General features: G+C 39.0%; 1 protein-coding gene across 1 annotated transcript; it reads right to left on the reverse strand.

Annotated features, from left to right (window-relative positions):
• Nucleotides 1–439: 439 nt before the first annotated feature.
• Nucleotides 440–15336, reverse strand: LOC144030647 (cysteine-rich secretory protein LCCL domain-containing 1-like). The gene is made up of 16 exons (XM_077537109.1): nucleotides 15003–15336; nucleotides 14886–14915; nucleotides 13923–14233; nucleotides 10322–10440; nucleotides 7833–7965; nucleotides 7089–7204; nucleotides 6841–6941; nucleotides 4833–4994; nucleotides 4682–4742; nucleotides 4539–4605; nucleotides 3765–3895; nucleotides 3629–3672; nucleotides 3470–3542; nucleotides 3257–3326; nucleotides 2101–2234; nucleotides 440–1810 (listed from the first exon to the last, which is right to left on the reverse strand). The coding sequence occupies exons 3-16, from the start codon at nucleotides 14187–14189 to the stop codon at nucleotides 1759–1761; spliced, it is 1530 nt and encodes a 509-aa protein (XP_077393235.1). The 5' UTR covers nucleotides 14190–14233; nucleotides 14886–14915; nucleotides 15003–15336; the 3' UTR covers nucleotides 440–1758.
• Between the last annotated feature and the right edge of the window lie 727 nt (nucleotides 15337–16063).

Raw genomic sequence — 16063 nt, forward strand, 5'->3', positions numbered from 1 at the left:
TAATGGCATTCCCATTCTTTTAAATGGGGAAGTAGTCAAGCGTGGTCAAGTGACGAATTAACCAGCTATCAGAGGTCAACTCAAGTTGTTGATTTCATGATTTGCACCTTGCTTGGCAAAAACTTCTGAAAGATTCGTCTTTGGCTTCACTTCACTTCAACTTGACTCCATGACTTCACAAGTCATTCATTCTGTGTACATTTGAAAATACTACACTAGAAAGACTTGTGCAAAGCTCAGCAAACAAAACAACATACATTCTTCGTAACCTTAGTACAAATACATTTATTTAATGATTTTAAAATGTTGTTCCTTTCATTTCGAAAGATATAATACATTATATAGCTTGGACTGAGGACCAAAGCACCACATCAGCGCAACATTGCTGGTTGATGCACTAGAAAAAAAAAACACACACACACAACACACAAGCTTTCTTTTTATGTCTCTCAAAGTTATTTTATTGCAATTTGGTCATGCGCATACCTGGCCAGCCAGTGGTGCATATATACATGCAGATCTATAAAATAATAGCTGTAATGTAAAACACCAAAAATATAATTATTAAAAAATAAAGTATCAACACATTTCTGAATATTCTAACTTGTGTGACTGTTGCAGTGTTCTAGTTATCTAATGTATCATGAAGTTTAGCTGGCAACACTTGAAGAATGAATGATGAATGCAAAAGCAGTTGGCACACAGTTAAAATTTCATTGATATTTACAACATTTTGATACAGTATGTACTAGCATGTACAGATAGCCCTATTTCATACTTCCAGTCTGCGTTTTGGGATCCAACCTCAGGTTTCCCATTTAAAGTTATTGTGATTGCAAAGCACTACATTTAAATTTACGCACTGACCCGAGCAGCAACGTTCTCCCATGTCGCCTCCCTCTCTTTTGTAGCTGCTGCGGTGTTACACTTTTTTTTTTTTAAAGACATGTTCAAATTCGCCATATGATCGCATTCATATTTCCAGTAAAAAACGAGGACGCACCCTATTCTTCCCTGTTGCCAGGGTGACTCGTCAAATCGGGGCTCCATTGATGCGGTCTTTTTAGAGTGGTAGTTCACATGCACGTGTCACTTGATCAAACTAACTCAAATCTGCTGTCCTGGAACTGAAAACGCAGTTTCCTATCTCAGGGTAGGTCAACTCACAGTTCAGGGTTAGTCTCAGAGTTTGTTGAACCTGCTTTGTGAAATGGACCCGATGTATAAAAAGTCAGTAGCAAATGCAGTGTTCCTTACTGGCCCTGGAAGATTTGCTCCCTAAAAATTTACATGTCCAATCATAGGTAACTTTCGTAGTGGGGTACATCAGGTCTTTGAAGTGCTGGATTTTGACCAGTTAAAATGCGTGTGGAGTTGTTTTTGGCCTTTCGAAATGAAAGTGCATTTTAAGGAACTGTGTGGGTAGCAATGGTGAAGCAGCGGACTGTACTGTTACTTCACAGCAAGACGTTTTTGGCTACAAAAGTGTGGGTGGCTTTCTCAAGTTTGCTTTCCTTGTGCCTGGCTGGAGTACAGTACTCATGGGTCCAGGTCATTGAAGAACCTTTTTTTTTGCCAAGCTAGTAATGAAAACAGATTAAGTTTAGTACATTTCAATTTAGCGAAGTCGTGTTACACCTTGTTTCCTATCAATGGCAGAAGAACGCAGTTTTGTGCGCGTGTGTGCGTGTTTTGTAGGAAAGGTGGCTAGCTTGAGTGATGAGTGTCCTTGAACATGTTTGAGTGGTATACTGTATATCAGATGACAGCAAACACTCTGAAGGCTTTTCCTCCCGTCGGGTTAATTAAACTGCAGAAAAACAAGGATAAACATTAGATAAATGTATGGCTTGGTCCGAATATTTTATATGATTATTACAATTGAATGTTTAACAATTTTCAAACATAGTTGAACATGGAACTTTAGGCAGTGAACATTTTATCTGACAAATAAAGGTGGGTACATGCATACAAATTATTGGTCTGATTTTGAGTCTGTGGTTTGGGGTGATTGAATGAGATGACTTGGAAACTGAATAACAGATAATTAAGAAGAGAGCTGAAGAAAACACGACCTGTTAGAGGAACTTCTCTTCATACCTTTCTGAGGTGATTCCATTTTGGGAACTCCCGCTGTACTGCCTCCTGCGGTCCACTGGCATCACATCGATGTAACCTCCAGATTCATTCTGGATTACTCCAGCATGAAGGGCTGCTCGGCAGATACTTGATTTCTAAAGAGATAAAGCAAGCGGCAAAGAAAAATCAAAGTCATCCTATTCCCTATGGACCATATGCCTTGTGTTTTGGTCTGAGATGAATCGTTTGTGCATTAGATGGGACATTACTATTTGGTTGAACAACATTTTGTTCTACTGTATACTCTGCTGTTCAGATTGGAGCATTCTGATATGCATTGTGGCATTCTGGATAAACTGCAACCCCCATCATGCTCAAGTGTGTACAGCTGGACACAACATACATGTCACATGTTTTCGAGCTCATTATTATCTATGTATTACAGAAATGTATTGTATGTGCTGATTTGGCCACAGGTCATGATTTTCTTTCTTTCTTTCTTTCTTTCTTTCTTTCTTTCTTTCTTTCTTTCTTTCTTTCTTTCTCACATCTGTTGGTCCCCACATGCTGTTACAACTATGGAGTACATTTCTGTTGTTTATGCAATTGTATTCACATAGTTAACTGGACAACACATTTTGTGGGACCATATTTTTATTAAGCTGTTCTTGATGTTTACGACTACAGTCTTCCCTCGCTATAACGCGGTTCACTTTTCGCGGTCTCGCTGTATCGCGGATTTTTTTTAAGTGCAATTTTGCATATTTTTTTGCAGTAATATACCCATTTTATAAAATTTATGAAGTTTTGAACATTATCAATGTTCGAACAAGAGAGAAATGTGAGAACATGTAAATGCCTCAATGAGAAAAGTGTCTAAATTGTGTGGTAGGGGATTTTAGAGCCTTAAAACATTTATAAGAATTGTAAAACATAAAGCTAACTACTTCGCGGAATTGATTTATTGCGGGTATTTTTTGGGACCTAACCCCAGCGGAAAACGAGGGAACACTGTATTTCCAAATCCAATATTTCCCACTGAAGAATGTTTTAAAATCCAAACAAATAACAGCTCGACCAGTATCAGATTTTTTTTGACCATGGATGTTCTGCTGTACAATTGACTTTTAAAATACAGTACTGTATAGCCCGTATGCAAAGAATATTATGAACTTACATCGGCGTAATATTTACTCCCAATGACTCTGGCCTGACTCTCATGGAGACAATTCTTGGGACAATACAGCCTAAAGTAAAAGCCAACAAACATTTACAATTATTAAATGTCATCTTTTCAGAATCGTCATGTTCAGAGTAGACATCATTTGTGAACATTTTCCTTCCGTCTTTACCAAAATATCAAATACAAATTACACAAGAGATGTGTTACCTTGGACAATGTCGCACAGGTTTCTTGAAGGGACAGAACAGTGCCACAGTGGTATCACACGCTACCGCCTTAACTGAAAGACAATAAGTACAAAATGAAGAATGAGAAGTTCCTTTACAGAACAATGTTTTGCAGAAGACGTGCTCAAGTGGGTCCTACCAGGCACAGACTGCACTTTAAAGGAATTTGCACTTCTGTTCTTCCTGTGACAAGAAAGAAAATTTCAAGAAAGGACTGCATGGCAACACCACAGACAAACAAGCAATTTGTTTTGATGAGTAAAACAGAAACGTACCCTATTGATTGAATGCCATTCTTGTATGATTTTGTGAAGTTTTGTTTTCGACCCAGTCGAGTCACATCCAACCATCCGCCATCATTGTCAATAACACCAGCGTGCAATGCAGCTCCACACACACTGGATTGCTGGGTTGTTTACAAAACAGACAACTAACATCAAAACATTTAAGATGATCTCCCACCACGTGCCACTGTTGTAGTTTAAATCCCATAGGCCATATCTTATTTTGAAATGACTTGGTCAGAACCATCAAAAAGCCCAAAACGGGTCACAATACTGCTTACGGGTTATTGAAGGCCCAGTCTGCCGGTTTCACTATGGAAAAGGCACTTTCTAAATAGGCCTATAGGATTTAAACAAACAAACTACTTCTCAATTTACAGATCAGATTGTCTTCATTTCTGGTGGTGATTTTGTCCTAAACCTCCACCCCCCCCCCCCCCCCCCCCAGCCTGTATTTTGCCATTTTGTGTTTGTTTTGTAAACAGCGGGACGTTTATGTTGAAAGACAGTGTTTAGCCAATCGCAGGGCGGGGGGTGGTGTGTCGCAAACGGGGCCGGGCGAAAATCACCAACAGAAATGAAGACAAGCCCTGATCTGTAAATTGAGAAGTAGTTTGTTTGATTAAATCCTGTATTTAAAAAGTGCCTTTTCCAGAGTCAAACCGGCAGACTGCACCTTTAAGTAATATAAGTTATATACTTATAACACAAGTATTACTTATAGGTTATAAGTATTATACTGTATCATTGTTGGTGATCATTTACCATGTCATAAGACGTAGTCCCAACTACTTTTCCGTGTTTGTCAAAGCAGCCGGGTGGACACTCATATCTATAGGTAGGATCAAACAACAGCGAATATATTTTACTGTTGAGTGTGAATTAGTTGCAGATTCATTTGCCAGTACCTGTTACATGTTGTTCCTTTACAACGATCTCTCAACTTCGTGTCACAGTCCATCTGTTGGCCTGTAAGATCATGTGACCATGAGTTGCATTGTAACTCCTCCTGTAATGGTCTCCTAAGTTTCTCTTTCAGTCGCATGAATTCTTGCTTACACATCTGCTCGGTGCTTATGACCACCTGGTTTCTGTCCAAGTCCTCAGAGGGTCGTGAAGAGTTTGGATTTTGGGCCTCTCTCTCTCTCCCTGTATCTGGCTCGGGTTCAATGTAGTTGGTCTCCTCTGTCTCTGGAGCGGGACGCCTCTCAACACCTCCGTCTGAAAACAGAGTTGCCGTGTTACATGGAACTTTTGTCACTGCATTTGAAAGATGTTTTTCTCATTTGCATGTTCATCTGTAGTTCACCATGACTGTTTGAGTACTAGGGGTGTAAAATAAAATCACATGGTTAAATTTGGAATCTTCCCATGGTGATCGACAGTAATAAGTGTACAGTACATGGGAATCAACAAGTTAAATGTACAAAATCACAATTAAGTCGATAACATGCCATAAAATGAACCATATTTTGAAATTTTTTTTAGCGGATTCCCCCCCTGCAATTTTGTCCTCATTAGCAATTTTGCTGCAGTGAAATATATGTTTATTTTATTCACCGTTGTAATTGTTAAATTAATAATTTAAGTTTTATTAACAATGTTAAAATGTATTTTAATTTTATTGATTTGCACATGCTTTTTCTAATTCTTATTTTTATTTAACCTTTATTTAACCAGGATAGTCCCGTTGAGATTAAAAACCTCTTTTTCAAGGGAGTTCTGGCCAAGAGGCAGCAAAACAGTTTACATTACAGTTACAAATAAAAGTTTCACTTACAATCACATACAAATGATATAAAACAGTTACAAATCAATGAGGCCGTCTCAAGTGCTCTTAATCTGGATCTAAAATCGTTCAATGAAACAAGTTCCGTTAGTTTCCAGTCCTTTTGCAACATGTTCCATGCAGAGGGGCAGAGAAAACCAAAGCCTTTTCCCCAGCTCAGTGCGGGCAAATGGAACAGAGAGCAACAAAAAATCATTAGAACGTAGACCATAAGAATCAACACCTTTCTAAATGTGACTAGATTACAAATATAAGAGGGCAGCAATCCAAGCATGGCCTTGTAAATAAAAATGTACCAGTGAGTCAACCTCCTGGTGGACAAAGGAGGCCATCCCACTCGAGAATACAGTTCACAGTGATGGGTCAAGGCTCTACAATTTGTCACAAATCTCAAAGCAGCATGATATACAGGGTCAATCTTACTCAGACACTGATCTGAAGCATTCATATACAACACATCTCCATAATCTAAAACAGATTAAAAAAAAAAAAAAAAAAAAAGTTGCAGTGACAAGACGCTTTTTGACCTCAAAAGAAAAACAACATTTTTTCCGGAATAAAAAACCCAGTTTTAGTTTGAGTTTCTTCACTAGGTTCTCAACATCATCAAACAAAATACTGTCATGTTTTGGTTCTGTGATGGTGGGATTTTGTTTTCTTTTGGTGTTTTTGCGCATTTGTCATGTATTCCTTGTTTCTTCCCTTGTCTCGTTATGTCTAACCACGTCCACCTGAGTGTGTCTTCCCTTCCCAGTGTGAAGACCAATCAGCTCCCCAAGCCTCTTGTGTCTTACCCAGGTGTCTCTTGTTATCTCGTTACCATGTGTATTTAGTTACCCTGCTTTCTTTCAGTTCATGTTGAGTCATTGTTGTTGTTGCTGTCTCGTCAACCCATGTTGCTGTCCATGCCATGTCTTGTTTCCCAGCTGTTTTTGTTGCAAGAGTACCTTGTTTGCCTTTTGTTAATTAAATCCTTTTTTTTTTTTTACTTGCATTTCTGCCTTGCCTTGTTTTTGTTGCCCCCCTGCATTTGGGTCCTGCCTCCGACCCCCCAAACGTGACAAATACTGAGATACTTGTACTAATAGTAAGGTCATACTTATGTATGTACATACGGTACAGCTTGTACCAACTACCACAGTTTTGAGTAAATTCACATTCCTAATTCCCATACAAGAATACATCCAACATTTAAAAAAAAAAAAAATAATCCCCAATGGAACTGTTTAGAGTTATATTGGAAAATTTACAGCCCTTCAAACCGTATTATTAACCCACCTTTGTAGCACAAATTGTTCCTGCATCCTCCAGCGTAGCTGGCTGGACAAGCAGAGCATGGAGTGCCATACTTGTAAGGAGCATGACCCCACCAGTTTCCCCTAAAATAAACAAATAAACTTACCAAAAATAAAGTGAGAAAATATATGCTGTACAGCAAAAATGACAAGTTAAAATTCCCAAACAGACAAAACAAGGCTTGCACCGGCATGAAAATCATGCACCTATTTTTTGAATGAAAAACCTACGGTGGTGAGTAGTTGCAGACCAAATAAACAGCTTTAGCCCAGATCATTCCCCACACGTTCATGTTGTAACACACGTTGATGGCACAGCCAATACGATTGCTTGTGGCCCACACCAACTAGAAAATGAAGCACATACAAACAAAGCAAATACCTACAGTAGTGTTTGGCTTCAATATATGAAACCTTGTATTAATTATCCAGTGGTATTGTCAGACAATACAATGTGCCATCTTGTTGGCAGATTATGGAACACAATAAATATATCACATGGATCTCATCACATATGGGTCTAATTTGTGAATATTTCATATACAGCATTTCTGGACTCTTGGAGTGGCACAGTCTCTTGTTTTGTTTTGACTCTCAGTATAGCTCCACCAGCATTTAAGCTGAAAAGACATTTAGACAGCCAAAATAAATAAAGGCCCTCGAGTAGCTACCACGTGAAACTAACATTTTTCTCCTTTTTTGTTGAGAAAAAAAAAAAAGTTCTCTGGTTGAGAGGAGGCTCTGGAAATTAGAGAGTACAGAGAAATATGGAAGACCTCACACAAACAGTCAAAACGAGGCTAAATACATCATGTTAGCAAATGTTTAAGTTATATTATTTTTCAACCATATTTTTGTTTATTTAAGTTTTCAGTGTTGTAGTGCAGCTATAGTGTGACCATTTTTCAAACTAGATTGAATTGCTCCAAAGGGTTGGACAGGCATGTAAATGTGACGTGTGACAAATGTGATTACCTGAGTGTAGTGAGTGCAAACAGGTCCTGAACATCTAAAAGGGCAGTGTGGGTTACACTCTTGCGAGTAAGGATAGCTGTAGTACCTCACTTCATCATACCAGGCCTGCACGTGGTAGGTGGGAGGACGGTCCCTGAGGAGATGGACAGTTTTATGATGCATTTACCTCACATCACATGAAAAACCATGTCAATGAAAACTAAATACACTATATAAAGTAGATACATTTAGTGACTTTTAAATGGTGCCATGAATTTGGGATTCCCAAATTATTATTATTATTATTATCATTATTATTATTATCATTATTATTATTATTATTATTATTATTATTATCCATCCATCCATTTTCTTGACCACTTATTCCTCACAAGGGTCGCGGGTGGTGCTGGCGCCTATCTCAGCCGGCTCTGGGCAGTAGGCGGGGGACACCCTGGACTGGTTGCCAGCCAATCGCAGTATTATTATTATTATTATTATTATTATTATTATAATTATAATTATTATAATAATAATAATAATTATTATTATTATTATTATTATTATTTTATTTTTGAAATGAGTGAATGAAAAAGAAAACATGGGAACAGAGTTATGTCATTTTAAAGAATGAATTGAATTGCAAGAAGTATTGGCAGTTTGAAGGGAAACGTAACATATTGTCATTGACATTGGAACCATAGCAAAAGTTTGGCCATTTTCTGATGCCTCAGTTCACATTTTACAGTAAAACAAAATAGTTACAACAAATGCCATAACAATGTTATACGGCTGTTCTGGGAGGAGCGAACGCTACTGGCCATATAATTTGTACATTGTCTGACTGCAAGCAGTACAACCACGTGATGTACGATATTCTTGAGTTTTGCGATAACATTATGAAACAGATATTGAGGGAGTCCTGATTATGCACACTGAATAGGAAATGAAATGCTTTATTTCCATTGAGGAAAGTTTACAAAATTGACAACACCAGGCAGTAACCAAGTAGCCAAGGAATTGATAATTTTTTATAATGAAATAAATTAAATATTCTCTTATGGGAGGGGAGGAGCAAAGATGCAATGAATCACCATATAAATAATAACATTAAGAAATTCAGACATAATCATCTTCAACAACTATACTAACCTGACTAACTAACATGAAGTATCCATAGTACAAGTTTAAACAAAAACATCTGGATTGCAAATTATTTCACATTCATTGCATTGTTTTATTCTTTGTACAATTTGGAAGCTATGGGCATTTGGGCTTTTTTTTTTTTTTTTTTGAAAGAGTCACAAATCCTCACTGCTCAGTAACATTTATTATTTGTAATTTGTTGTTTATTTTGTTTGTTTTTCAAAGCCATTTGGGGCCTCTAGTGTACATTCAAGTCTGTGTATTACAGTAATCTTGCCCAGTGTATTAATTGGCAAGAAATAGATGAGTGCTTGTTAAAGTGTGGTTTTTAAAGCATTGGACAGTGTAAGACCATTAATATATGACACAGCAGTCCATCACTTTTCTATACGACTTAGTCAGAGTCATCAGAGCCACAGATGAGCAGAAACCTATCCCAGCTGACTCGAAGCAACACGGCAAATTGGTAAATAGACTTTGGGCAATATCTTGAATTGGTTGCCAGCCAATTGCAGATGACACATACAGTACACTATATAAATCCATCCATCTATCCATTTTCTTAACCGCTTGCTCCTCACAAGGGTCGCGGGGGTGCTGGAGCCTATCCCAGCTGGCTTCGGGCCGTAGGCGGGTTACACCCTGAACTGGTTGCCAGCCAATCGCAGACTATATAAATCCATTACTTATTATAAAGAGTAGCTACCTACAGCATGTGCTCCTCCTGAATCTTTCATTCAGCCTCTTAATTTATGCTTCCAACTTGTTGAAAACAGTTTGGTTAAGTCCAAATTCCATTCCAGTATGACTGTGCTGCAGTATACAAAGCAAGGTCCTTTTGGCAGTATGATTGGTAGAACTGGTGTGGAAGATTGAGAGACCAGGTCTTGACTGCATCAAACAGCTTTATGATACATAGATAATATTATAAGCCAAGCCACAGTGGTTGCTTGGTTCGATTATTAATTACCATTATCTGGCTCTGTCTCACTGTCTGCCTTATTATTTGTCTTTTTTTAAGTTGAACTAGACAAAAAGCAATTCAACAGAGTACAGAACATTTCAGCAACCTGATATAGAAATAAAGTTTATTTTAATGAGCTATTGTTGTGTACTTGCTTGGTTTTGTGTTGTGTTAAGTAGAATGTTTGCTAGAAGTGAGTTGACAGTACCTACAATAACATTTTTTTTTCTCCCTCACAAAAAAATCCTAAAGTTGTCCAATGGTATAAGTGTCTTGTATCTTGCCAAACGTTTGATGCCTGCTCTCCTACTCCATTCATCTCTACTCAGAATGGGTGGGTGGAGGGATGATGGATGAGATTGTTTTGCGGATATTTTCTGTTAGATTGATACATACAGACCTGCCCCAGTGTGCGCCAAGGTTCTGGCCTATTTGAGTCAACATGTAGCTCGGCCCGTGTTCCCATCGGCAGGTATGGGCCCAGTGCTCTGCGCTTCTCTCTAACTCGTAATCCCACACCTGGTAAACACAAACACCAAAGACAAAGGAGTGTGAACGAAATGGCAGATAAACCAAACTGATATTTAGTTCAAGATTAAGGCTACAATGAGTCAACATGTCATTAAAGGGGCTGTCTGCCGGTTTCACTCAGGAAAATGCACTTTTTAAATACAGGATTTAAACAAACAAACTACTTCTCAATTTATAGATATGGGCTTTTTATAACATGTGGAGGTGATTTTGTCCTAAACCCCCAGCCTGTATTTTGCCAGTTTGTGTTTGTTTTGTAAACAGCGGGCCGTTTCTGTGGAGAGACACTGTTTACACCCCTCCAGCCAATCGCAGAGTGGGGGGTGGCGCATCGCGAACAGGGCCGGGCGAAGGTGTCAGCTGCGTGACGTCACTCCCACGGCAATTTGAAAGCACGCACAGATTATTTATTTATTTATTTTTTCACTCACTCACTCACTCACTCACAGAAGCTTACATGTGTGAATGAGTGAGTGAAAAAAAAATCCGTACGGGGGGGTTAGGACAAAATCACCCCCACACGTTATGAAAAGCCCATATCTATAAATTGAGAAGTAGTTTGTTTGTTTAAATCCTGTATTTAAAAAGTGCATTTTCCTAAGTGAAACCGGCAGACAGCCCCTTTGAGATCAGTCAGTAATACAGGTTTATAGAACTGAAAGGCCATTCTAGATCAATTTGTGAAAAGGACAACCAACTCAAGTTTTGTTTGAGAAATCATTTTTCACGATGCGTTTGAATGTACTGTATGTATATACACAGGGGAGAGCTTAGTCAAGCTGCACAAGTCTCTTGCAAATTTAACACTGTATAGTCAAAACTAGGGCTCTCCTATTAAACACACCCGGCAGCTGGGATGAAAGGCACATAAGTCTCACAACCACATCAACTTGCAGGTTTGCGCAAGTGATTCAGAGCTTTTCTTTAAGTTTTCCACAAATTGAGAAAAAAAAGTGGAAAAAAGGAGTCTTTGTTTTACGGTCAAATGTAATGTAATGTAACAATAACTTGTGCCATAATACCTGAAGCCTCTTCACTTACCTTTACTTTGATGAAAGCAAAACTACCTTTAATAGGGTCCTGAGCAATTCAACAATTCATGTTAAGTCTAATGCAATTGAGTCAAATAGGTGCAGTGTTCTATCCTGTTGGGCAGAACACTGTTTGGTTGCATATCAGCAATCACATGTCAAAACTAACAGGATAATGCCTGGAATTACAGCTGCCGTGATTGGTCACCATAATGTGTTCCATATGTCTGGTTAGGCTAATACAATGTTGCCCATTCACTGGTGATGTTTGCTCTTTGGTCCTCGTTATTAAAAATAAATAAACAAATAAATAAATAAATAAAAACCATCCTATTTTAGTTCTAGTTTTACAAAAGAGATGAAAGACACCCAGTGGACTTATATAAGGGAACATTTAGGCATCATCGCTCCACCTCACGACTTGCATCCTATTTGCTGGGGCCTCTGTGATATATTCAGATTGTGTTTTTGCTGGAAATTTGTATAGATTTACTATATGATCAATATAATTGTGTATTTTTTTGTGTGTTTTTCTCCTGTGTGGAGTTTGCATCTTCATAATAATTGAAGATTCTAAATTGCCCATCGGTGTGAAACACCTCATAGCTAGACATCAACTTGCAAGTTCCAACTCCAGGTTCCTACCAAGGCAACACTTCTGAAGTAAGGGTGCTTATTCAAATGAACTGTTTTTTTAGGTGCATTTTTTTTATGACAGCAGCCTTATATTGGACATGTACGTTGTTTAGTAGAAAACTGTAATTCTTCTTTATACCAATCATAAGTTACAAGTAATCAGAAGAAGAGACATCTCTGTCATGAAATTATTTCGATACGACTTTAAATAAAATTGGTTTCAGAAAGTTCAAGAAAGATTAGTTTGGGAAGCTCGTGAACACTGATAACGATATAATAATGGCACTAATTTCTTAATTCTGCATCTTAGCCTTGATATTTATCTTATGTTGATGTCATGATACTCCCACTGTAGTCTTCTTTACCCAGTCAATTCTATTTTTATGTAGCTTTTACAAGAAGTTTACAAGTTCATAGTAGCAGAACGAGTGTCCACTTTATGTTATATTTTGTTGTTGTTACTTCACTTGTAGTACTTGCACATGTGTGGATCACGTCATGTGTGAGGAGTGTGCTTCTATATGTTAAGGGATGGAGCCTATCCCAGCCGGCTTCGGGCAGTAGGCGGGGTACACCTTGAATTGGTTGCCAGCCAATCGCAGGGCACACAGAGACGAACAACCATCCACACTGAAAACAAGCACACGTAGGGACAATTTGGAGCACCCAATTAACCTGCCATGCATGTCTTTGGAATGTGGGAGGAGACCAGAGTACCCGGAGAAGACCCACGCGGGCACGGGGAGAACAGGCAAACTCCACCCAGGAAGGCCGGAGCCTGGACTGAACCCGAATCCTCAGTACTGTGAGGCGGACGTGCTAACCACTTACCACCATGCCGCCCAACATCTACAATATTATTTATTAATTTGCATTCAAAAGGGCATCACTGCAATAGAATCTGGAACCGATCCAGAGGGTATTGTAGCCTGTCTCTAGCCCAAAGTGCAGGGACAAGATAACCTGTCATCATTTTGAGAAAATGTGTTTATGTGTTGATTCAAACGGGCATTCGATTCTCAAGAAATAATCTAGCTTCTAGCCGTCTGTCAGGACCACCACTGCTAATATGTGAAGAGGTAATTTATACAATTAATACAGTGATTATGGGAATCCTTAAGAAAAAAGCTTTTTTTCTTTGCAGAATTTGCTGGGAGGGGGGTTAACAGTGCCCCAAAGGCATATGCTGAGCTGCTTTTGCATCAGCATACAGTACTATACAGTGCACTTCCATGTAACAATGATGTTCATGCAGAACTCCTTGGCCTCCAAATCCTGCCACATGAAAACCAAGAACTTGGTCCTTGCAGCTCCCTTACCAATCACATCATTATCAACAGTAATAGTATCCCGCACGAAAGAAACAGTGGATTAGTGTACCTAACATACATTTAAACTAACATGCCGTGCACTTCAAACAGCAAGGTTTGACTGACTTGAAATAGGTTCACCACCGTGGCACCCCAAATGAGATGCATGGAGGATCAAATGAAAGATAACATTGGCATCCAAGGGCTTGGAGTGGGCTGGGAGGGATGGGGGTAGAGGAGAACAGTGAAAGTCAATGAGGGCGAGGGAAGGTTTGTGAGGCTGTAGATCAAAAAGTGAAATCAGGGGAAAGAGAAAGAAGAGAGGACGTGAAAGAGAAGGGAAATTATTTTGATTATTTCTATATAAACACATTTGTCAAGTGTGTAATTTATTTTAAGCAACTTACCAACAAAATTTACATAAACAGTAAATTCTCATAAACAACATCTGTTGTTTATGTGAAAGAGCTACGAAAAACAAATAAGCACTTACCATGTACTCCATGTTGGAGGCCGGAGGGTGGACCTGACCACGCAACTTATTGTGGAGCTCCAGAATGAGGTGCATGTCCCCCTCGCTGATGGCCCTCTTCCCTCTCGTTCTGGCCTTCCACCACGCTTCGTCCTTGTCCCTGTACTTGTCCAGGATGGACTCCAGTCGTGTGGAATTGGTCAGGACCGCAGATGTGACAGCGTGAGCCAAACATAAGCACAGGCTCGCTGCCCTAAACCACCCAGGAAAAGGAAGAGGCTTCTTCATGTTGGGGAAAATACTGGTGAGTGAAGAATGCTACTCTTGGTTGTCTGTAAAAAGAAAACAGGATAGATTTAGGGGGAACTGTGACAAGAAACATTAAGATAACTAAAGACTAAACATTGTGGCCATATGTGTGACGGACTGTGAATGTTGTACCCCCACCTCTCCAGACTACAATTACAAGCAATAGAAAATGGTGCTTTTGCACTCAGACTCATACACATTAAACTTTTAGACAGCTTTTTCATACATTGTGTTGCCAAAGCATTTGGTGAACGTGTACATTCCATCCATCCATCTCATTAACTTGTTTATGTTTGCTGAGAGCTGCTTGATTTGGGCAAAAGGCAGACTACAACCTGGAGTTGTCATCCAGTCAATGTACAATCTACTGAGATACAGTACAAGAGTCAAACAAACAAACAAACAAACACTTTGTGGTGGTTGAAGCTTTCAGCTAAACACGAAATCAAATCATTTTCAATTGACACATTTGCTGGTATAGCAGTAGGTCACCTAGAATCTTTGCTCATGCAGAATAGAAAAGTTGACTCAAACTGAGAGGCTCTTACAACTCTGAAGGGCTTCACAGTGCATCAGCAGGTCACAGCATCACTACTCACAGTAGGACCACTGTAAGTTTTCACACGTAATATTAGAGATCACAAGGCAAGATTTATATAGCTATGAGCAACTTACTGCATGTGTTCACAGAGACAGCCACAGATTCTGTAAAAATTGAATTTTTAATCATGACTTCATCAACCAAGTAAAGACCCAATGAAAAATACGATACGAATTAAAGCGAATGCTTACCTTCCGAATCAGCCAATATCTCACAGATTCCAGATGATGATGTACTATATTCTGCAATCCACTGAGTTGTCCATCTCAAGCAAGCAGGTCGTGCTTTTCACATTGCACGCCACTTCCACAGCCGAAGGCTCAAGAAATGTCTATAGGTACCTGTTGAATTCCTCAGGTCACACACTGGCTGCATGTGACTATACCACTCATTTTGCACTTATATGCCAAGTTTTCCCTGAGCAACGCTCAACACAGTGGGCCACTCCCCCCCGCAGTTCGCTTGGCCCCCAGCCCAGCGCGCGTGACCACCCACAACTCACACGCGCGTGTCAGTCACACTGGTTTATGCAGAGATCGATTCAGTTCATGTGTGTCGTGTCGTCATATCGTTTGCAACTACATAAGAGACGGCGTTACGTATTACTTATGTAACAATGACAATGTGTCGAAAAAAAAAAGAAGGAAAAAAAGTAGGCTACTATAACGGAGTCGTAATCCGAGTGTCTAAATTGGAACGTAGTGACTGGGTCATGACTCTAAACCACGCTAACACTCAGTTATAATAAAGTTATAATAACTAATTTTGAATGAAAAACACTTATAGGCTATTAATATAAACAACAAAATGGAGAAACATTTAGGGCGGCATTTAAAGCCATCACACATACTTGATCTTGTGCCGTTCGTAACCTTGAACGTAAAGGAGGAGGATCCAGTTGTAGCCATTCATAAAGTAATACAAACCTTACCCTACATGAATACAAATTTGAAGATACGTAAATTCATTCCATATTCCAAGAGCATCTCTTTATGATCAGTAGAATAGGCCTACAATAAATTTTACCCCAAAATAAAACACCACAATGACGACATAAAGTTACCAAAAAAAGTAGAAATTTGGAATCATTGACAAAAAAATAATAAATAAAATAAAATAACATGAATTATTCTTTAATAAAGTATATCACGTAAAAGTATAGTAATACTCATTCACTCGTCACTTCATATTTGACAGGTACTTTGGCGCCACCTTCAGGACAGTCTGACGTGTTGCGCTTTACATTATGACA

Source organism: Festucalex cinctus, chromosome 1 (genome assembly GCF_051991245.1).
Source record: "Festucalex cinctus isolate MCC-2025b chromosome 1, RoL_Fcin_1.0, whole genome shotgun sequence".
Classification (NCBI taxonomy): Eukaryota; Metazoa; Chordata; class Actinopteri; order Syngnathiformes; family Syngnathidae; genus Festucalex; species Festucalex cinctus.

Bases quoted from the DNA above. Each gene is read 5' to 3' on its own strand.
- LOC144030647 (XM_077537109.1), bottom strand. From the start codon at position 14,189: ATGAAGAAGCCTCTTCCTTTTCCTGGGTGGTTTAGGGCAGCGAGCCTG. The intron at 4,743-4,832 runs GTAAGCAAGAAT...ATGATCTTACAG, and splicing joins CATAAGCACCGAGCAGATGT to GCCAACAGATGGACTGTGAC. The intron at 3,896-4,538 runs GTAAATGATCAC...TAAACAACCCAG, and splicing joins GGACTACGTCTTATGACATG to CAATCCAGTGTGTGTGGAGC.